The 24,134-nt window shown below is 36.4% G+C and overlaps 1 protein-coding gene across 21 annotated transcripts in view; it reads left to right on the forward strand.

Annotated features, from left to right (window-relative positions):
* Window positions 1-24,134, forward strand: part of LOC131427151 (voltage-dependent calcium channel type A subunit alpha-1) — a 394,973-nt gene that overhangs the window by 275,379 nt on the left and 95,460 nt on the right. For 14 of the 21 annotated variants that reach the window (XM_058590094.1, XM_058590095.1, XM_058590091.1 and 11 more), the window contains 9 exons: window positions 3,378-3,482; window positions 3,723-3,746; window positions 11,392-11,589; window positions 11,661-12,531; window positions 12,596-12,898; window positions 12,964-13,224; window positions 13,286-13,429; window positions 13,490-13,691; window positions 13,759-13,923. In XM_058590094.1, coding sequence (XP_058446077.1) covers window positions 3,378-3,482; window positions 3,723-3,746; window positions 11,392-11,589; window positions 11,661-12,531; window positions 12,596-12,898; window positions 12,964-13,224; window positions 13,286-13,429; window positions 13,490-13,691; window positions 13,759-13,923 — 2,273 coding nt within the window. The remainder of the gene's footprint in view (window positions 1-3,377; window positions 3,483-3,722; window positions 3,747-11,391; window positions 11,590-11,660; window positions 12,532-12,595; window positions 12,899-12,963; window positions 13,225-13,285; window positions 13,430-13,489; window positions 13,692-13,758; window positions 13,924-24,134) is intronic. The other 7 variants (XM_058590100.1, XM_058590097.1, XM_058590098.1 and 4 more) reach the window with 1 other exon arrangement.

Below are 24,134 nucleotides of genomic sequence, written 5' to 3' on the forward strand. Positions count from 1 at the left end.
TTTGAAGGTTTTTTCTCTTCCACCATCATGTTTGTCTTCGACATCGAAATCACCAATTTTAAAACGTTGAAACAACTCCAGACACGTTCTTTTACTCAGAGCAGCATCACCGTAAGTTTCTAAAAGCATTCGATGCGCTTCAGTTTCCTTTTGTTTTCGAATTGTAACAGAAAAATTTATTTCCCGCGAATGGCGATAATTGGGCACATAAACAGACATTTTCGAGCGTGAATAATACGAAAACAAGAACAACTGTCACTGAAACGGCGATGACAATTCGTTAGGCACTGTACACACTCACTTTAAAGGCATTAACATCTATGTATTTTAACCAGCCTCAGCCGGTACAGCCACCTATCGGAAAACGGCGGAAGCAAAGTTAAACACCTGATAAAATATCGCTTCTGACATCTTCTCATCACACCCGTTCCAAAAATGCCATTTTTATTTTATAGAAATATCTATAAACCGAAAGCCGCAATCTTGGATGTTAACACGACATAAACCATCGTTTTCCGACTCATCAAAAATCTACCGTTCCAAAAATACCCATATTGATAAGTATTGATAGAAGTAACCATCTTGGACATGATTGCGACTGAGAACATCCTTTATCGTTTTCGTTCCGAAAATATTTATCACATTACATCTAATGATATACATAAGGAAAATTTTTAAAATTGAATATTAATAATTCCAAATTCCTTTGAATATTCCAAATGACTTTATTTACGTAATAAATTCCAGTTAACGTATACTTTTTTACGTTATAATTCGATTTACGAATTCCCCATTTTGATGTAAAAGGAGGTTTGGGTGTCCTAAGGAATGAATAAAATAAAGCAAAGCTTTTTCCTAGTCATTCTTTGTTAAAGAGCCGGTAACATCCTTTTGTGCCGTGCATCATATACCTAAGTTCAGTAAAATAACCATGTCTTAATTCAAATCTCATGTGTGATATACACATTTAGGAAACTCACATAAGCAGTGATGTCTTATTAAAATATTTGATTATTACATTTTAGGTTCGAATTTCAATGACTTTTTCTTGAAATTAAATTAGCCGGAACAACATATATAACTATACTCACTATTCAGTAGTTACACATATAGCGAAAGTGAGTGACCCTTGTACCCTTTTCAGAGTAACATTGAACGAGCGTGTATGGCGAGGCCAGTGTGAACGCGACACGCGAAGCGCTCCGTTCATTTTAGCTCAGCAGGAAAATGACATTTGATCAAAGCAAATCTGTCAAAGTGTATACTGTGCACTACAAGAACATCGCATTGAATACACTTTGCTCTGCCATAAGCATGGAATCCGGTAATATCGCAAGTTCTAAGATCGTTGTTCGCGATCAATAAACGAAATATAATGTGAGTGACAAAAATGCGTCTTTTTAACAAATATAACATATTCATGAACTAATAAATCCAATCAATTTTGATAACAGAAGCGAACAATTAAGCTAGTTAAAGGTTGTTGATGTAAATTCAGAGCCGCAAAAAATGTATAAATATTAGTAGCTGTAAGTATCAGTAAGACTGGACTGAAAAGTTTAAGTTGGAAAAATTATGAGTCCTTAAAATTTCTTGTTTTGCAATATATGGAAGATTGGTGGGAAACATGATTATCTATCTTGGGACAAAAGGCTGTAGCATGAGCATGAGAAATCGGCTCTCAAAAAACACATATTTTTATACCACATTTGCAAGAGCTTGGACTGGAGACAATTTTATTCAAGATTGCAACAGTTTAACTGTCATATTGACGCAGTTAGGGTGGTTCTTTTGATTATCATTTTATTCGATTCTTAGAGAAATCACCCTATCGAAAAACTTTAAAAAAATGCATGTCTTAGGTATTTGCGAGAAAAGATGTATATCTTGCAATAAAAAATATTTAAAAATGTTAAAACATAGTTTTTTACACTTCCAATTTTGGTACCATTTTGGAATTTTTAGTAAGAATTAAATAATTTTTGAACGCGTTTAAGTGCTTCGGTTTCACATTTTTTAAATTTTGAGCGACCGCAACATTTTATTTCTCCAGATCTAATTTAACAATCAATCATAAATTTCCATTGAAGCTAAATTGTATGGAAACTCATGGTGATTAGTTCCAGTAGTTATATACCTTGCTTTTCCTTCTAATAGAGCTTTAATGGAGACGTATATCCCGGTAACCAATAAGCACATACTAATGCCGCATTATTGTGTCCAGTCCCAGCTTTTTCAAATATGGTGCCATAGAATCATTTGGTGGACAGATTTCACATGCTTACTTTGCTACAGATTTTCATCGAAATAAAAATGGCATTTATTTTGTAAATTGTGTTCAAATTTTTAAATCGATGTTTCTTTTCAAAATAGGATTCAATTAGTAATCTTTTTAGTCTTGTTTTAATTCGACTATTTTTATGGACATTGCTAGTTCAACGCATTTCATTAGGCTTCGCCATTTTTCGGCTATAACCGTTTGAAAAGAATGATAAACTAAATTTGGACGATTTCATAACAGTGTAGATTATATATAGGTAAATAAATGTTTTATTGGGTGATATTTTCTAGTGTTCCCAAAAAGTTTTAAATCTTGAATTCACTAAAAATGAAAAGATCTGTTCTTGATTTCACGAATACCGATAATCGATAACGAAAACTATTGTTGATTGTAATTTTATTCAGTTTTGATTTTTCGACTGCCATCAACAGTATAGTAGAGTCGGACCATTCTAGACTACATTTGTTCAAAAACAGGGTAAAGTCATATTTTTGTAGAGTAACCAAATGTTCATTTGATTGAAACTCTTATGATTTGTGTACCGCCCGATAAATTGTTACGTAATATTTGAGCAAGAATATGTTTCGCTTGCTGTTTATAATGAATATTACGAATTACATTTTACATTTGGCGAGAGTGTCTCAAAAGTATGGATTTATCGTATGTTGTATACCCACAGTACTTACGAACACCTTCTGTAACCTAGCAACGTCAAGCACATGAAGAACGTTTGACATTTTAGGCTCGCTTACCAGCACACTGGCATTTAAGGCATAAACACTAACACAGCTACCACATCCTGATCATGCGCCTCTGCTTGGAATGAACTTACGGTAGTGAACCATTCGAATGAACCATTGGGTTCTCCTGATTCACACACAACTACAGAGTACAACAGCATTTTCCTCCAGCTGGGAAAAACTAGCGAACTTTTCACTTATCGCCACGTTTTGTTTTGCTTTGGACGCGATTTGGTATTGGTGTCAGTAGTCCGACAGCAGAAAACAAAAACAAACTGAAAATGTTTTTTCCTTTCCTCTTTTCTTGCTTTTCATCTCATGCTTCGGATCCACTGCGTTTCACCTGTAATACACAGCTCGTAGGCGGGCGGCAGCCAAGCGGAAAAAACTGAAAAATCTTGGCAAATCAAAATCAACCGACACAGAGGAGGACGATCCGGATGATGACTGTGGTGAGGACGGTAAGTTTAACCAGTATGCTTTCATAATTCTAGAAACAAAAAAAAAATTGTGCCTCCAACCCTCATTGATCAGTCCATTTTCCTGTGTTGATCTTCCAATGGGAGCACTTTCATTTCCATAATGTATTGAACACTGTAATTTTAATTCAGTTATGTTTCTAATTTGTTTTTGAACTGACACGATTTTTAACACGCACATTTTTGGTTCGACACTGCGGAAAAAACAAATTTCCCACTCAGTTTATGTCACGAAGCGAAAGAAAGGTAAATGAAAGGAGATCTTTTTATGTAGCCGCCAGCAGAGCATAGTGAATAAAGCTTGTAAGCATTTGCGTAGCAAATAAAAAAAATAACGCTTGTAGAATTGTGGAACTGGCAACAGACTCTGCATAAGCAAATGACGTTTGAAAAAGAACCGAAAATTGCCCTATATTGTAATATTATACCCCATGTTAGAGAATCGCGATGTAAGGTCACGTTGTTAGCGGTTGTTCGATGTTAGTTTCTTTTGTTTTTGTAAGGGTTTAATTTTTCTGTGGGAAATAATGCAGCGTCGTTGCGCAGAGTGCCGCTAGGTTGAATGTCAACGAATATTACTAAGTGGTAAAGTACCTTTTCAATAGCGTAATCAGGAGATCATTAGTAATTCTATGAAGTGGGTTTTGTAATTGTTTCGCTTCCACGATCTGAGTACTGTCTCCAGCTTTTTTTTTAGATTTAGTAGAATATAACAAAAGTAAGTAATGCTTGTATCATGTCGCAACATATCTTTGTTGGTTTTAGGAACATTTTTTCAACAGAAGTAAAACAAATTATACACAAAAATTGGTCGGATTTTAAACCGGTATAACATCCCCATCATAGTTACTGCTCAGATAGAAAGGGTGATTTTTTTACTAGTATCTTTTTGGCAACACTGTTTTTGACAGATCACGCGTGAATCGTGTCTTGTGTCATTGCCAAACTTGTTCAGTTTGGTCCATAATTTAATCATGAATAGTCGTTTGGTCTAAAATTTAATCATGAATGGACGCTGGAAAAGTTGGAAGAAGATTCACTTTTTTATCGAAAATTGTTTGAATGGATAAATCAACAAGCAAAATTGCCACATCTAGAGTGGAGACCCACCAGAAGCATGGCAAGAGCTATTAATGCATCCCAAAAAAGTCACTGTTTGGTGTGGGTCGCTATAGGCCGGTGGCATTACTCGTGCAATACCGGCGACATGTTAAGACGAGTGTGTCAAAATTAGACCTTACGCATGGGCCGTCTAAAGCAAAGCCGTGGCCAACATTTACATAAAATTATCTTCAAACATTAAATTATATTGATCATTCTATCGATTTCAATGAAAATTTCAACAATTTTCTTTAAATTTTTGTGTTTTATTTTTGAAAATCAAATCTTTTAGTTTGATGAACAGTTTCCAATAACTATGACTATGAATTCCGGACAACAGCTTTGACCAGTGATGGTCACCATGGTGGATCACGCTTTAGTTTTTTCGGTTTTAAACATATTAAACTAACTAGAGAGTATATGAGCCATAGTACTCTAGGCGAACAATTTTATAGTACTCTAGCAAATGCAAGGACTTCACATCCTTACTTTACCTTGAGAGGTATGATCACTGATTGATCAGAAGTCACAATTAAAAATAGGAAAAGTAGAAAAAGTTCAATGAAATCACGCTTTGATTCAAAATTTTCTTAACGGCTTAAAGAAGAAGGCACGATTCTTGTTAGTCAGTTACTGTAAGCAGGGGCGACAAGTTCCATGAAATGTTGGTGGGGAGGGGGGAGTTTTTATAAAGGAAACGGAGAAGTTAGAGCAAATAATAAGCAACCAAGTAAAAATCACAAACATTTTCCCTACTATTCCAGGAATAACCAATATTTGATAGAGTTATATCATCATATATATTCTATTTTTTTTCTAATATTTATTCCAGTTGCCAAAAAATTTGAGGAGGTGGGGGTGGGGAGCAAAATGTGTTTTGCCCCCCCCCCCATTGTTGCCTGATCGTAAGTTCGAAATGATTGTGCTACCTGTCTGAACAGTAAGCCATGCTTTTCCTTGGAATGGAATACAAAGAATTTGCGTTCAGAAACCATAAGATTATTTTTGAAAAATCTGAAAGGGGAAAATCACCAAGGTCTCAGTTTTCTTTTTAAAAGCAATTTCCAGTTAAAATTTAACTATAAGCTGAATTTATACTGCTTTGCATTGACGAGTCGTTCGATCAAACCTGAAGAAATCAAAATTATTTCTTTGATACTTGTTTAACTGTTTTTTATTCGATGTATTACATATAATTTTAATTTAACTTTAACCTTTCTTGTTTTTTCGCTTCGAAAAAACTGTTTGTTTCAGATATGACTTCTTCGTTGTAATAAAATCAGCTTCATTGGACCAACTTTTTACGAAGCCTACAGGCAGTTGATAATTGCGATAGAATCATTTTACTATTGCCGCTTATTCTAACTATGTGCATATAATCTTTGTATAAGTTGTGTCTATGAAAATGTATGTGAACGCTCCACACAAGGGTTTTGAAATATTGCAACCTAGTGTGAGAATCATCAAGTTGAATCATCGACTCGATTTTCTGCGATAATTGTCAACTTGCGAATCTCTTTTGGGAAATTCCACACAGCAACGATCATTATCAGGCTGTAATTTTTTTTAAGATCCGTGAAATACTCAGAGTATGAAGTGGAGCGAAGGAATGTAAAAAATTCTCTCGCGGTTCATGCATTGAGAGACTCGAGTTCTTGTAGCATCTTCTACTGGATTGAAAATGTTGTATACAATATAGATAGCAATATAGCAGCTTCTGTCAAATTTTCGGCAATCACCAATACTGGTAGCGAGGGACTAGTGACACGGCGCATTGTCTTGATAAAAGAACATTTTTCCTTTTTGATTTGAATTCCTTTCCAACCGATTTGGTTCTTCAAATGCATCAATAGGCCATTGTAACATCTTTGAAGAATATTATTCTAAGAGAATCCCTAAATACGGAGGCCATAACCTTACCGGCTCACGATTGCGTTTCTGGTCGTTTAGAATGGTTTTCACCGACAGCAGTTCACTTGGCTGCGGACCGCTCTGATGATGGATCCAGGTTTCATCCATTGTTGCATATCGTTCCAAGCAATTCGGTTTATGTTAGCGAAACAGCGCTGGAAATTAATGACACGTTTTCGTTTTTTGTTCACCGTGAACAAACGCGGAACACACTTTGGCAACAGCTTCCTCTTAGGCAAACATTCATGCAAAATATTGTACACACTGCCGAATGATATCTTCAAGATATCAGTTATCTAACGCAGTTTTGATTTACGGTTTCTAAGAACAATTCGGTGGACTTTTTTTCACGGCTTTCGGTGTAATAGCTTCATTCGACCGGTCGTAACGTTCTGCGTATTCAGCATCAGTACGAACACGTTAGCAAACCACCGACAAACAGTTGTTTTTTTGTAAACCAGAGTCCCCACAACACTTTTTAAGCCATTGCTGAGCTTGCACTGTGTTTCGTTTTTCAACAAAAATGCAATGATAAATCAGCCCACGAATCCTTTGTTTTGAGAATACCGAAACTAGAGTCTCCAGATAACTAGGGAAACGTGACACTTGAGCCAATTAGTTCTGATTTCTGATCACTTAAATGACTTATGAAAAAAAATACCGAATTTTTTTTTGATAACGCCAACAGAGCAACACAACAGTATTCCCAACATTTGCTATTCAGCGATTGTGGGCTAGCTGGCGAACTTTCTTCAGTGAACAGATTTCTTAGTGACATGTTTTCACCGAAAGAGGAAACAATTAATTTATGTTTAGTCTGTAATTGATATTTTGGCAAAAAATGATTGGTTTATCTTTCATCTGTCTTCTTCAACCAATCCAAATGTTTAGATTAGCCTCATTTGAAAGGTGCACTCTCATTCAATTTAATAGAGATAAGGGATAAACAGTTTCGGAAAATCGTTTTTTTTACATTTTCTGTTAGTTTAACATTTCAAAAATATTGTGTCAAAATAAAAAATCAATCGGAACAAAACTGTCAGAATACTACGCCCCAGAGTGGTGCCTCATTTATCTCCGACACGATGATGAACGCGTTTTTCTGAAAACCAATTTTTCGAATTGCGTGAACGAGATCCTGTAAAATTCACTGAACCGATTCTTTTCAAACTTGGAACACACTTTCTTGGTATAAAATGTCTCCCCCTATGTTATTGAAATTTTTCCATTTTCATATTATGGTAGTTTTTTACCTCAAAATTGGAGGAAAGTTTAGAGTAAGAACGCTTTTTTGCTTAAATGTTGCCACGAACTGATCAAAAATCAAAATAACAACGACGGAAGGGGGGGGGGGGGGGGAGAAATAACACGTACTTTAAGTAAATTTAAGAGAATTTTTGATTTCAGATAATTCTACGCCGAGTTATCGTGCTCAACGCAACGTGATTCTCAAAAGAGGTTTTGGGGAATGCTCTGTTACCGCCTTATTTTCCAATATTAATATACGGAAATTTAACTAGAATAAGAATATTTTCTTCAAATGATGCTTTATAATGTAAAAAAGTTTAAATAAATTTGCTTAAATTGTTTGTCTGTGTAAAATAACAAAAAAATTTTTTTTGATTCAAATAATCCATTACTCCCCTCTTAAAGAGATAGTTCAAATAATCAACTGACGATGGTCAAACTGAGTTTTGATTAAAAGAGAAACGAATGAAGAACTGAATGCTGCCCATTCGGTACATCAGCGAGCGTTGTGTGTGCCACATTCGGTTTCAACTGAGTGGAGTGAAATTTTACCACACTGGCAAGAATTAAGTTCAAATGAATAGACTCGATGACAGGAAACTATTCTGGCTGATACGAGTATAATAAACAAAGGGGGACTGTTTATGTTCATGTTTCCACTGGATGTTAGTTCACCGAATGTCATTTCCCCGAATGCCATTTCGCCAAACGCCATTTCGTAGAAAGAGCCATTTCACCGAATTCTTCAATAGTCTTGATATCGTGAACATCAATATCTGTGTCACATAAATTATCTAGAAGACACCAAAACAAATAGAAAGTTTTGATGAATAACCAAAATTTACAGTTTTTTAATTCATTATGTGATGTAAACAAAATTACCCTTTCGACGGATTGACCCTTTCGGTGAAATGACTTTTTCTATTATCTTGAACCAACTGAAAAGTTAACTAGAAGTTCATTTGATAGGCACTCAGTCAACTGAAAGAGACATTTGTTATTTTATGGGAGCAAGGATCGGTGGTTTAATTGAGTTTCAATTGACAGTACAACGAATGAAGAACTGAGTGCTGCTCAGTGAAATTTAACATTTTACGGCACTGTTCAAGGGACATAAACGGTTGCTGGGTTGCGCACACCGCCTTTTCAAGTAACTCTCTTTGGAAACGATCAATTGCGTCGAGCAGATATTTTTTTTGATTTGCCATCTTTTCATTTTTGGGAACAGATGATAATTCGAAGTAGTCGAATCGGAGAAAAAAACTACATAACGGGTGGCATCTAAAATTTTGGAATTTCTTCCTCAAGCTGTCAAAAAAAGACAAACAAATTTAAAGAAAATCTGATTTATTGAAATTAAAGATAGATTGTCCATTGTTGAAAAAAAAAAATAGTGAACATTTCAAAACGGTCCGTAATCGGATGTTCGGCGAAGCTTCCGTTTGATGTCGGAACAGGAGCGTTGTACGGCCTTCATGTCAACTTTGCGAATGCATCTCTTGATTCTACCAATCAACTGTTTGCAATTCGTGGCTCTCCAGTTATTTTTGTACACCAAGGAGCTCAAAACCCCGAAGAAATCTTCGATTAGGCGACATTGAGGTAGATTTATCGGGTTTTGGTTTTTGGGTACAAATAGGATCGAATGGGTATTCAGGAACGATTGTGTTTTTTGGCGAAATGCGATAACGTTTTATCCGGCCAAAACTAGTATTGTCCATTAGCATGATGTTGTTGAAGAAACGGGATCAAAATTTTCTTCAAACATTCGTTCTGGTACACATCTTGATTGATTGCAAACCAGAGGGCTTGAACCATGGCTTAGAAATACCTTTCTCGGAAATGGCAATATACAGCATCACCTTCTGTTCGATCTTCTGTTTAAACTTATATTTTAAGTTCGGAGGTGCAATAGAACTATATATTGAATAGTATCGATCGTTTCCGGGAATCTACGTCTTCGAAAGAGGGAAATAACTTTCGTCGTCCAAAACAAAACTTTTTCCGGAATAATTTTTGATCAACCAGCGACATTGGGACTTCAGCGTTGAAATCTGTACGTCAGTATATTCCGGGGCTCGTGTCTTCTTTCGGCACTTCATTCCGACTCTTTTCAATGTTTTGCAGATGTACTGGTGAGAACAGTTGAACTTTGTTGAGGCATCCCGTTGCCTCAGAGAATCCTTGTTGTTGAAGGCACGAGAAAGAGAACGAAGTCCTTTTGCGTCCATAATTTTGGCTGGTCTTCCACTAACTTTCTTGCGATCAGTTATTGGGGATCTTAGGATATGGTAGAGAGTCGAAGCCGCAACATTTTCGCTTTTAAAATGTTGTACCGTATACTTTTTGCCGAGATTTCTATGCAGTGAGCAAAACTGAGCAAGCATAAACAAAACAGAAAATACTAGCAGAAAGAGAAGAGAGAGAGCTAACACATACACACTCTTCTTTCTCTCTGAGCTCGTTTGTTGTTAAGCATACAGGCCTAAAAAAAATTCAAAATTTTACTTGCCAACCGTTAGGGAATCAAATTTCATGTGAAGCGGATTACAACGATTTCAATCGATTCAATAACACGCACCAATACTCGATTCTGACACTTTTTGCATTTTCGAGATAGTCCACGAAGAGTATGCCATGATAATCACAAAAAAATGATAAAGCCGTGATCTTTCCGACCCATTGAATCTACCTAGGTCACTTCGAAGTCCGCATTGATTCCGCGTCATTATAGCGAAACACACTTCCAAAGTGTGCTAGCGTTCATGTTTTTGATCCGGAGTTAGTATGTGCGGCATCCAGCGGTAGGATAATTTTGTCATCTGTAGAATGTTGCTCAAAATGAAGCGTTCCGTTTGAATCCTTGTGGAATGTGTTAGTTAGCGCTCGATCAACACAATTTCATGTAATTCTTTATCATTGTTTTGTGTAACCGCATAGGAAGGCCATCTGGAGCGAGCTTTATCGGCAACGGAGTTTTGGCCATTACGGAACTCTTGAAATTAATATCTCATAATGTAATCAGAACGACCATTATCCCCTTAATGTTTTCTCATACTTTTGACAAGGAATAGCTCCTATCATCAGTAAGATTTTATCTCTAGTCATTCAATTACACTGAACCTGCTACGAAGGCGTCAAAAGAAATTAGTAATAAACCGTTTGTTTTCGACGTGGCATTCTAACTTTACCAAAAGTATCTCAAAAGAAAAAGAAAAATGATGAATATGTTAAAGTAAATTCCCTGCTAACTTGCGTAACAAGCTATAAAAAAACTATAAATTCTTTCAATTCTTGAAAAATTAGTGTAACTTTATTTCTTTGGTTTTTAGAATTATTACATTACTTAGGCCTGTGGAACATTTTTACTTTAATTACCTAAACCTGGTAAAACAGGACAAAATAAATATACTAAGGTTTCGACAATGAAAATTACTATCACATTGTTCCACATATTATTTCTTTTCATTCAAGTAGAAACTTTTTTCGTAAGGCTCGCATAATTCCAGTAAGCTTCGTAACGGTGCATCTTTTGATTGCTTGAAACCATTAGAGCTCGCATATCGCCTGTGGGATCGCGTCCCTGTTGCCATGGCTTCTAATATCGCACGTTTGTTACCAATCCGTACAGGTTACCTGAAGTCCAAGGTCCGCACCCAAGGGAAGTGCAAAGGATTCTGGCGGGCGGAGAAACGGTTTCGCTTCTGGATCCGGCACACGGTCAAAACGCAGTGGTTCTACTGGTTCGTCATCGTGCTGGTGTTCTTCAATACGGTCTGCGTCGCAGTGGAACACTACGGTCAACCGGACTGGTTGACGAAGTTTCTCTGTAAGATCAAGATCAATTCGAAATGTGTATATTGCTATTAATATGTTTTTTTCTTTTGCATTTTTTCTCAGACGTTGCTGAGTACGCTTTTTTGGGACTGTTCATGATGGAGATGTGGATCAAGATGTACGCACTTGGACCGCGGATCTACTTTGAATCGTCGTTCAACCGGTTCGATTGTGTCGTCATCAGTGGATCCATCTTCGAGGTGGTGTGGTCCGCGGTGAAGGGAGGTTCCTTCGGTTTGTCCGTGCTGAGAGCTTTAAGATTGCTTAGGATATTTAAGGTCACAAAATACTGGTCGTCACTGCGAAATCTCGTGATATCGTTACTCAACTCGATGCGATCCATCATTTCATTGTTGTTCCTGCTCTTCTTGTTCATACTGATTTTCGCTCTGCTGGGAATGCAACTGTTCGGAGGACAGTTCAACCTACCGGATGGGACGCCGCCAACGAATTTCAACACTTTTCCGATTGCACTGCTGACGGTGTTCCAGATTTTAACCGGTGAAGATTGGAACGAGGTCATGTACCAGGGCATCGAGTCCCAGGGTGGCCACAAGAAGGGTATGATCTACTCGCTGTACTTCATCATCCTGGTACTGTTCGGTAACTATACACTGCTAAATGTGTTCTTGGCTATCGCCGTCGACAATTTGGCAAACGCACAAGAACTGACTGCCGCTGAGGAGGAGCAGATGGAGGAGAACAAAGAGAAACAGCAGATGGAGCTGGACAAGGAAATGGAAGCCCTGCACATACAAACTGATGGTTCCCCGCCCCGGGTTGAGGTTTCTTCGCCTTCCCCATCCCGGGGGAACGGTAGTAAGGCGAGCAAAAAGGACGAGGAAGACAAAGAGGAAGATGACGATGACATTCCGGATGGGCCGAAGCCCATGCTTCCGTATTCGTCGATGTTCGTTCTATCGCCAACGAATCCGTAAGTTTCCTGTAGGATGGTTAGTTCGGAAGTTATCGTTTCAATCGATCATTTCTATTCGCAGAATTCGTTGTGCCGCACATTGGGTAGTTAATTTGCGTTACTTCGATTTTTTCATCATGGTCGTCATATCAATGTCATCCATCGCACTAGCCGCAGAAGACCCGGTCGAGGAGAATTCGCGTCGTAATGAGATTCTAAATTTTTTCGATTACGCCTTCACGGGAGTCTTTACGATCGAGATGTTACTGAAGATAGTGGATCTGGGAGTGATTCTGCATCCCGGCAGCTACCTGCGTGAATTCTGGAACATCATGGACGCCGTAGTAGTCATTTGTGCGGCCGTCAGTTTCGGCTTCGACATGACGTAACCATTTTCTACTGATGTTCTACTTGAACTGATAATTCTAACGTGCACTTTTGTACTTACAGTGGAAGTAGTGCCGGTCAGAATCTGTCCACAATCAAATCCTTGCGAGTGTTGCGAGTGCTACGACCGTTGAAAACCATTAAACGAGTGCCAAAGCTGAAAGCGGTCTTCGATTGCGTCGTTAACTCGCTGAAAAACGTCACCAACATTCTGATCGTGTACATTCTCTTCCATTTCATTTTTGCTGTCATTGCGGTGCAGCTGTTCAACGGCAAGTTCTTCTACTGCACCGATGATAGCAAACACACCAGCGATGAGTGCAAGTACGAATCGGCTAGAAAATTGTAGGTGGAGAGGAACTAAGAATAATAATGATTATTGCAGGGGTTCCTTTTTCGTGTACGATGGCCCAGATCAACTACCAAGGCGGGAAGTTCGGGAGTGGAGAACGCAAAGCTTTCACTATGACAACGTGGCTACAGCCATGTTGACACTGTTTGCTGTGCAAACCGGAGAAGGCTGGCCTCAGTAAGCCTCGGATTGTTTCAGCTATTTGCTGAATCCAGTGTTAACTTAAGTTCATTTTAGGGTTCTACAAAACTCGATGGCAGCTACCTACGAAGACAAGGGTCCAATCCAAAATTTCCGAATCGAAATGTCCATATTCTACATAGTGTACTTCATCGTGTTTCCATTCTTCTTCGTTAACATATTCGTGGCCTTGATTATCATCACATTCCAGGAGCAAGGTGAAGCAGAACTGCAGGACGGAGAAATAGATAAGAATCAGGTTCGTATGATTGTGGATTGTTTTCGCTTTCCGACGACCACGAAATAACCTTTGCATATTTTGACAGAAATCGTGCATAGATTTTACGATAGGTGCTAGACCGTTAGAACGTTATATGCCAAACAAACGTAATAGTTTTAAATATAAAGTCTGGCGAATCGTCGTCTCCACGCCATTCGAGTATTTCATAATGATGTTGATCGTGTTCAATACGTTACTACTGATGATGAAGGTACGTACTTCCACTTCCTTGCCTTGCCACAGCTCTCACTAATAAATCAAGCTATTGGCCAACCAGTACTGTTTCCATGAGTGCAACTAGACAACTTGACAGAAGCATTCCAAAAACTCGGCATTAATTGCATGTCATTACACCAGTTCTCGTAACCAGTGCCGAATTCATGGAAATGATCTGATCTTCCGTTTTCTAGCACTAGTCCGATCTGGGAACAGTGACTGTTCGTTGCAGCCTGCTAAAAAAAAACAGTTGCCCGGTAGATTGTAAGTCGCAATATGTCCCACTGGCAATCTATCTTCAACCCAAGCAAGCTAGGTTAAGTTTCCCCCCTGCCCCCGCCCAAAATCAGGTTGTTAAAAAGTAAAAAGTTCTCACCTCAATAACACTGCCATCTAGCTGTCACTACTCTAAAAGCAAGCGTAGAAATACTACTAACGGTTCCACCACTTGTTGATATTCCACCCCTACAGAAAGTGGACGGTTCATTCGCACCAATACACACAAACGTTGCTCGATTGGTTTTCGTCGAGTGGAGGAGGAGGAGGTAGAGAAATTGGTAGGGAGTGAATTATGTTTGGGGATTTAGTTTGGAAATTCCATGAGACTGTATTACGGTTCAATTGTTTGTTCACGGATATCCTAAGAATTTTTATTAGGCTGTCACACATATTTGAGTAAAAATTAGCACAGGTTTGTGCTGAGTGCATAGAACTTCCGTAGCTTCCTTTACTCATCAGTGCAAAGGTAATGTTATTGAACCTAATTTTAAGAAAGTGTAGTAAAAATCGAAAAATGTTACTAGATTGTTTAGCCCATTATGAATAGAGTGTTTAACAAACATTTATTAAACTCGATTAACTTGGTTCACTGCCAATATCATTGTAATATTTATTTGAGTAGAAACTGTTAGCATCTGATCGCGAATGGCGTTTGTTAAAAAATAAATCACTTTGTCTCTGACTGTAACCAATCAATGTAATCAGAGCTGCCAACTGTTTTTTTTTTCAAAAATCTGTATTTAGCAGAAAAATCTATCTGTACAATATCTATTCCGAAAAATCAAACATGAGTTAGTGAAGAAACTGAAAAAAGGTCTGATTTGCCCTTATGGAACCAAACACAGAAAATGAAAATCGGTATTTATCTGTATGAAAAATGAAACATCGGTATTTTGAGAGTTTATTTGTATTCCTGTATCAAGTCCAAAAATCGGTAAAAATACCGTAGCGCTGAATATAATAGAGTATGCATCTTTGACAGCTACCGGTGGTTTGTTTACATGTTCAGTGTTTTTTGAAATGTGGTGTGTGACTAAAGAGTACCTAACACGCAAAGAATTACAAGCCATTTGTAGGAGTATTTGTTATCAATGGATGATCTTCTAACGACTCGGATAAAGCTAAGGGAACCATAGATTTAATCTTGTTCTTCAAGATTCAGTATAATAAATTACTTCACTTGTTCATTGAAATGTGATGAACTACTTTTAAACCTTCTATTGATGAAAAGAGAAAAAATATACTTATACTAAACCATATGTCGTTTTCGCTTGATGCCAAACCTAACCCAGTTTCCCTTCTAACTACTGTCAAACCGAAGCCAGTTTTGAATCTAGGTTCAACGTTGTTGAACTGAAAATCGAGTCAGTTTCGAACTTGGTTTTTATATCAGGTTTGCTCGAACCCTCGTTGCTAAGTGCGAATTCAACACAGTTTCATGAAAAAGTGTTTGTTTGATGAAACTACCTTGGGTCAGTTTCAGTTCTCTCAAGCGAAAACGACATTAGAAGTTCGTTCGGTTCGTGAAATTTTTAAACAGTGGATAACACGCAGAGAAAAAAATTGTAAAAATAAACTAAATATGGGTTTCATGCAAAGAAGTTTTTATTGAAAAAGCGACAAAAGAAAATCTGGTTTTATATAGCAAATATTGCTGCTTGAAACTAGCAAACATGATAAATTCAATCATTATTTCGATAAAAATAACAAACATTTTACTTGTGCGTTCCTGTCAATTTTTTGGCAAACAATATCACAGTAAATTCAATTTGAAAATTTGTTTCATATTAACTAACTATAAATTAAGTTAAATTTAAAGCTTACAAATTTACAAACAGTTCAGTTGAAATAAATAAACTTGAATTTTTTATTTCAACTAATGCTTTTGTTTGTTATAATCATACATTTTTGTTTGATTTTACTAATTAAATGATTTCTTTCAAACTAGTTTGCAAGGTAATTTTTGATACCATTTTTTTCAATTTGACATTTGACACTTGAGGCGAGACGACCGATTTATTCACATACCACAATCAGGCTCTGGTATTTCAATTAAAATTCAATGATTTGGTGCTTCATCAGTCCGGCCAAAAACTCTATTAGTTTTTTTTTTAAACAAGCTCCGTTTCTCTGCGTGTACTAAAAAAACGGACTGCTTGCAATGTAATTCATAAACTTCGTAAGCTGCTTAGTAGGGCGAGTAAAAGTATTTATTCGGTTACGGGTCGGAATCGGGTTTTGTAATTTGCATTCGAGTTCAATTACTCGAAATTCGACCTAGAAACAAGCCCGACAGGTTCAGGTAGATATTTCTATTTTTAAATCGAATCGGGTTCAGGTTTAGGAAAAAAATATTTTTTGAAACTGGGGTCGGGTACGAGTGAAGATTTTTATTTTGAATCGAGTACGGTTGGAATTTAACACTTTGTACGTCCGACTATCTCTACTATCCAGTTCACTGCATTATGAAAAAAAAAGAACTTGCTACGAGCTGAATGGATCGGATCGTCTTGTTTTTTTGGTCTCTCAAAACTTGCATCTATTCTTCTTTAACAGCTTAAAAGAGACATTGTCGTAAAGAAATCTTTGTCACTCACTCAATAGGCCAAGGTGCCTACTGGGATGCCATATTTGCAGATATTCAACGTACACTAATCAAGAATTGTGATTCGCTGGCTTTTACTAATACGACCACTCTAAAATTTATATGAAGAAATAGAGTCGACTTCCAGCAAATCAAATTAAGGTAAATAATACAATTTGATTCAGACAAACGAATGGAGAAAGACGCATAGTAAAATCCAATAAACTTTCAGTTCAATATACATGAGCTACTATATCGAATCGATTCACTTTGATGAACTGAATGGTTCGGAGGTTCTCACCAATATGATTTTTTTTGAAAAGCGTAGAGCTTTTCTTCCAGTAGTTTTTCAAGAGACCCAGCAGATTTGCTACAACTTTATTACTGTATTTTTTTTTTTTTTGAAAAATTGACAGTTTTCGAGATACTACGATACGAAGAAAGTGCATGCAGAAAAACATGCGCCTGTTCCAAAAATTGGTCTTGAGTCGAGTCGGTCTACATCTTTTCATACGTGAATTTCAAATGGCTTGCTGTACTGCGAACATACGTGAGGTTTCGTCCAAAGACTATTTCTATTGAATTTCCAACAAACCAGTTTTTGTTATTGCTATACAAAAGAAACAATACAGCTAAGAAACATAATCAATCTCAAAGATCAAATAATAGAAATGTGTTCATCAGTGGGCAAAATTGAATTCAGGACATAAATAATAGGCCGTACACAGTGTGCATGTCCGATGTACTGCTTTTTAATCAAGTTTTCTCCTGGACAGATGATGTACCGGTAGTTTCAGGGTAAGCCGTTAGCAAATCGATTATGTATTAGTTGATGTTCCTTTCTTAAGGATACAATACTACCGTTGGGTACTGATGAAAAACAGGAATCGATATTTATCAATTGCATCAACTTATAACGACCAATCAATGATTAGATATTTTTTCCGTAATCCATAAACCCACGAAAACCAACCGAGCAATGCGATAACCGTAGTGAATGATGTCAACATAAATATACCAACACAAAATCTTCGGACTAAAACCAAAGCCAAAACCCCAAACTGTATAATGGTATTCTATTCTTTTAAGTTTCAAATATACATGTGACAGGAAAAGCCGTAACGTTGTGCATGTTTCGATTTGTTTTTCATTTTATATGTGTGATTTCTTCCATAACACTTGAGTCTAAAGTTTTAATCATTTAATAATTTGTGCATGACGCGAAAAAATAATTGTGTATCATTTTGTTTTGATTTTTTTACAGGAATTTTAAAATTTCGTGTGCATGAATTATTTTCAGTTTCGGTCTGATGCATGTCGATCAAACAGAACATAATATTTTTGGTAGTCAATTAAAATTTTAGATAATTCTTATGCTACAACTAACGTTCAGCGCCTTATAAAGCTGAATAGTGGATCAACACAACGGTTTTGTAAGCCTCTCAAAGCATCTAAATTGAACAGTAATTTAACTTTTTAAGCTGCTGAACGATAATTATTGATGGTTGATGACACGTAACCAAGAAGACCTAAAATGTTACGATAAATATTCTGTTTTTGATCGATTCTTATATCCAAGTATGAGAAATAAATGTTTAATCTTCAAGCCACTCCATCTGTAATAGAGCGAGATATGAGGTACATTTATTCGAGTTGATCCTCGGATAGAAAATATAAACGAGATGAAAAAAAGGGTGCGTAATGTCAACGATATAACTGAATGACGTAAATAGGAATAAAACTTGACACTTCGTGGTTGGGAAGGGTCTAATCGATTTTTTCTAGAACTATCGTTCAACAAAATTAATTAAAATGTTTTGCATGATAAAAAGCATCATTCGAACAATATTTTGTAATATTTTCGTGGAAAAATATTGAGAAATAAATCGGTAAAGAGGTATTTTAGAGGACGCTTCTTAAAAATCATGATTTGCGGTGTCCACTGTATCTCCGCGCAGACAAATTAGAAGTGAACAAATGGACACAGCATAGTTAGAGAAAAAGTTTCAGTAGACCTCAACGTTTCTGTTTGATTTTTTTAATTTTTGGTGGTTATTCAAAGTGAAAACTACGATTTTTCACGAAAACATCCGCCATTTTGTAGCTGTTAAACCACCCCAAAGTAACAAACAACGGAAAGGAAAACGTTGGGATCAGGTTTTTCGTATGTAGAAAATGTGTGCAAAATTTAAAAAAAAATTGGTGCAGTAGTTTTTGAATGACGATGAACACGGACTTTCAAAACCTGCTTTCGAGGAAAACGCTTTTAAAGTTTTTTGTCTATAAAATCAATGGAAACAAATAATTACTCCAGAGAGCCCGTAAGGTCTAACGCTTTCAAAAAATCATATTTTTTCTTTTATAATTTATTAAAATGAAACATTTCAAAAATGTTATGACAAGTTTTAAAGTCAATCGAAGTAGACATCTTGAGCCTGTGCGCCGAGTTCTTGCTTCTTTATAGAATGAGATAATCATAGATAAAGGTCCATAGCTTCCAGAGTCTCGTTCCAATGGGCTTGAAAATTTCACAGAAAATTCTTGAAATGTTTTACTATAAGAAAATATAATGAAAATAATAAATGATTTTTCAAAAGTGTTAGACCCTACTCGCCCCTTAACAATTCCGTGCACACATTTTCGTGCAAGAGAATTGATGCAAAATTTTACTCTAAATTTTATTATGGGAATGAGAAAATGTAACCTAATGAGATAAAATATCCTGCCGTAGATACTGAATAATTCTGTTAAATTCTGACTAAAATTAGCAACAAAATCAGAAGAAAGATTTTTTCGGTAATTACGTGTTCAATTTGAAACCCTTTCGTTCTAGCTTTCCTTTCGAAACGCTGGTGGTTACATATTAGTTTTTTTTAACCTCAGCCAACTTCATATTTCGACGACTCGATGAGACTGTAAACTTGGCAACTTAACTCAATCCAACATAAGTGTCAGAGAAGCCTGGTCAAGTTTTTACATTTCTGGAGTCTGCGCTCAGTAAAAATGTGAGAACAGTTTCAATAGCCAGGTCAATCTGACCAAATTTCGAATATCTCCAGATTATCTGAAAAAAGGTCGATACTTCATAGGCTAGTAAGCTTTCATAAGACAGCATAAGATATCTATTTTTGTTAACATTTACAAAATACATAAATTACATTTTTCCTTGAAAAAGGTCACCAAAAACGGCCGAAACGTCGGACAGCCTGTAAAAATAAGTCGTTAAAAATTATTTATATGACTGAAGAAACCAGTTTTAATTCTTATAATCATAAGATTGATTGTCAAATCTGGCATCACTGGAAACTGTACAATCCAATAGGGATGGTACTCGGAAGGCAAGGTATCGATACCTAGAGTATCGGGATACCGAAATTTTGGGAATCGATACAAGGTGTCAAAAGGCAATAAAGTATCGATACCTGTAAGTATCAATTGATACTTGCACAGCAATCATTTCAAAATAAAATAAATGAATGAATTCGCAACTTTTGGTCCATGTCAAAGATTATCCGCATGGCACTTTGTGTTGGAGCCATGATGATTTCTCATTTCACATATTTTCTTAAAAATTTTCATGGTTATGACATGTACATGAATACTACACTATTGCCATTACGATGGTACCGAGGACGTCCGACCACTGTTTTGGCTGGATTTGGCGTCGGCTCACTATGCCAAAACCACTCTCAATTGGCTTGCGAAAAAGGGTATACATTTCGTTGAGAAAAATATCAATCCACCAAATTGGCCTCAGCTTCGACCCATCGAACGTTATTGGGCAATCGTGAAGAGGATCTTCAAGAAGACTGGTTAGGCAGCTGGGAACACGCAGGAGTTCAAAAAAATTTGGGCTCAAGCGTCCAAAAAATGCGATGCAACACTTGTCCGGAACTTCATGAAGAGTGTTCGATCAAAAGTTCGAATTCTATTTCAAAGTGCATATTCAAGTCAAAAAATTTCTTTTCCAAATTTTAGGTCCAGAGTCTAGGTCTAAAACCAAGATCCTGCTCTATGTTCCAGATTTCGGGTCCATAAATCAGGCTTAGAATAAAATTCTTATATTTGGTCCAAGTTCCAGAATTCTGGATTGCAATTCTGGCCTTGGAAACTGGACGAGGAACTGAATATTAGATCTGGATTATGAAAATGAAAAATAAAATCTGGTCTTGGATTTTGAAACCGAATTTCAGAACTGAACACTAGAATTGGATTTTCGACCTGGATTCCGATATGAACTGAATGAAACAACTACGCAGGCTGGAATAAAAGAATCATCAAATTTTTACCTTTTTCACTTACCAAATATGACATTTTAATATCGAGTTATTTGTGGTTATATTACTGGAAATTTTATCACAAATTGCTGAAACCTCCGATGACGTGTAACAAAATTATGATGATACGTTGAATAAAACAAGAAATATTCACGATAAAACCACTCTTCCAGAGGGTAAATTTTGAAAAGGCGCCCCATGGTAAAGTAAGAAGTATTCACGTCAAAAAATGTTCCATCGGTGACGGGTATAGCGTGATGGGTTAGTCGATGCCTTTTACTCAGCCCACCTGGGTTTGATGACCTTAAGGTTAAAGTTCTATAATGACCTTAAAATATTCCTAAGTAATTGGAATTGACTTCAATCTGTTGCGATACTGTAAGTATCGCGACCTAAAGTATCGATACTAACAGTATCGCTCTGATGTAATATCGGTACCAAAAATACCCGATTCTCGAAAGAAAGTATCGATACTTCAAAGTATCGACTCGGTATCGGACATCCCTACAATCCAACTTTTAAGGATAATATACACACTTACCTGCAGTTATCCAAAAATTAAGTCAAAAGTTTTATGGTGAATAGAAAAAACCAATTTGTTTTAATTTTTGTAAAACAAATTTGAAAGTACCAATTATTGAAACACTTTTCACTCAACTTTGAATCGTTTTTCTTCTTCACTCTTTTCATTATTGTAGAAACACAAATTACCCAACAGTAAATGTTTCGTTCGAAACGCGAAATTAAGTAAATCGTATTCAACTCCAAACTGAGTCAATGATACACAACAATCGAGTAAATAGAATGTAGTATTAAAACGATATAACTAATATTTCAGATTATTTTTGCCAGGTCTTCTAGGAAACTATTGAAAGTTACTATACCCAGAATTGATTCGGATAGAGAGCATGTAAGATTGGGGAGTTTGAAAGAGTTAAAAGAGTGGACATTACTCAATTGTGATTACTCACTTTAATTAACATTCCCAAGTGAGGAGAATGTATGTATAGATTTTACCTTTCCTCGACTCAACGATTAGGACAAAGTAGAACATATTTGAATGTGGGTCTTACAAAGCAATATACATTCCATTGTATTTTGCATAGCAATTATGTTGTAACGCGAGTCGCTATCAAGAAGTCGGGCGGGTAATGTCAGAGACATAACTGGATGACGTGAATACGAATAAAACTGACATGCTTTTCCCACACATCCGATAGTCGCACGTGCTAGTTGATTAATTGTGTGAATTTAACAAGCTTTCAATGCGGCACTTGTGTAATTGTAATGGAACAGTTATAAGGCGGAACACACGAGAGCAAAAATAGGGAGTTGTGAAGGAGATAAGACCGATTAAATTAAAAATGCAAATCGTTTTTGACCATCTAGGATCTCTATGCCTAAGCTGGGAATAAATATGACATTAATCTCAATGACTTACTTGCCACGCCCGTCCCGAAAATACAAAATGTATAGTGATTTGAAAGAATATCTACAAACCATTTGACACAAACTTAAGATTTGTAAAATATAAAATATTGAAATCCACTCGCCAAGCGTGGACAAAAAGTAACTATAATTCCTTGAAAAATCCATGAGAAATGGTAAAATGTTATTCACTTATATTCTGATGTAATATGCACTTCACAAACTAGACATTTCTAGTTTTCCTAAGGTTTTGATTTTTAACAAAGAATGAACAATTTCTCAATAGGTGAGAAAATCAATTGTAAGGGCATTTTTATTATAAATTGAATGACTAAATACGCAAACAATATGCACAAACATGTCCATTTCATATTAACCGATTAAATATACTAATGGTTTATAACCATTCATAGTTAATGTCTGTTTTACTAACGAACAAAACATGTCGTAGGCCCATAGCACTTAACCACTGAAAATATTCCGCATTTCTATGTGTCGGTTTTGCGCGATACGCTTTGTGCGATCATTCATTGAATTTATGCGGTTGGAACATTGTGCGCCTTATTTTAGCACTGAATTTCACCTTAATGCTCGTTCATACAGAACATTTTAGAAAACTTCAGTTTTGAGTTAGTTGTGCTTATTTTATACTACTGAAAATTTTATCATGAATTTGTAAAGTAAGACGTATTCACGACATAAATTATTATAAAAAATTTCGAATATTATATAATAAATTAAAGAGTTTTGGTTAAATGAAGAGATAAATTAGTAAACCGAATCTCCCGATTTTAAACTTTGAAAATATCTGACAATCGAAAGTAGGAAAAGAGAATCTCCTGCAATTGTCACTTTTTCCGACATGGAAGCAGAACCTAAGTTATCATATTTCTGCATATTTTTTCCTACGGATTCTACACGACCTCTTGGCTGGTCCTGCCCGGAGGAAGATAATAAGTACTATAAATCTCCCAGTGAATCTCAGCCCTTGCTGTAAAATGTAACGAATTTCAAAAACACAAACTGGCTCTGCTTCATGAAACAGATTCCCCAAAGCCGGATTTATTACGGCAAACAAATTTCAAAGCAAAGTGATGATATGTTTTCCATGTCATATTCACCTGCCGGCTGTGAAAAGTTTGCTATTATCATCGTCTGAATGTAGCTTCGGTTTTTAAGGCGATGTGACTGACAATTGATTCGAAACTGGTGCTTCAAATTATTGCAGTAAAAGAGTAGCGGGAACAGCAGCAATTTAGAGCGAAATTTAGCAAATTAGTCTTAAAGACTGTCCCAGAAAGTATGGACGCACTTTGATTTCGCTGTAAATAATTCACAAGTGTTAGATATTTAAATTGTATTCGATATACTGATAATATTAGACTACAACTACAGAATATTATTCTCAACATATGTTACTTAGCCATTGTAGACAAGCTGGCGCACCTTCTTGCGAACGTTCCTCATTAAATTCCGTACAAACATCTTCATGTCTTTTGGGACGAAAGTGACATTTTTGGTAGTATACCATTCTACCGTTGATTTCGAGAAGTGGCAAGAAGCAAGATCTGGCCAGAAGACAACAGGATCCTTGTGGCTTCGAATCATGGGTAGAAGTCGTTTTTGTTAACATTCCTT

The sequence above is a fragment of the Malaya genurostris genome, chromosome 2 (genome assembly GCF_030247185.1).
Source record: "Malaya genurostris strain Urasoe2022 chromosome 2, Malgen_1.1, whole genome shotgun sequence".
Classification (NCBI taxonomy): domain Eukaryota; kingdom Metazoa; phylum Arthropoda; class Insecta; order Diptera; family Culicidae; genus Malaya; species Malaya genurostris.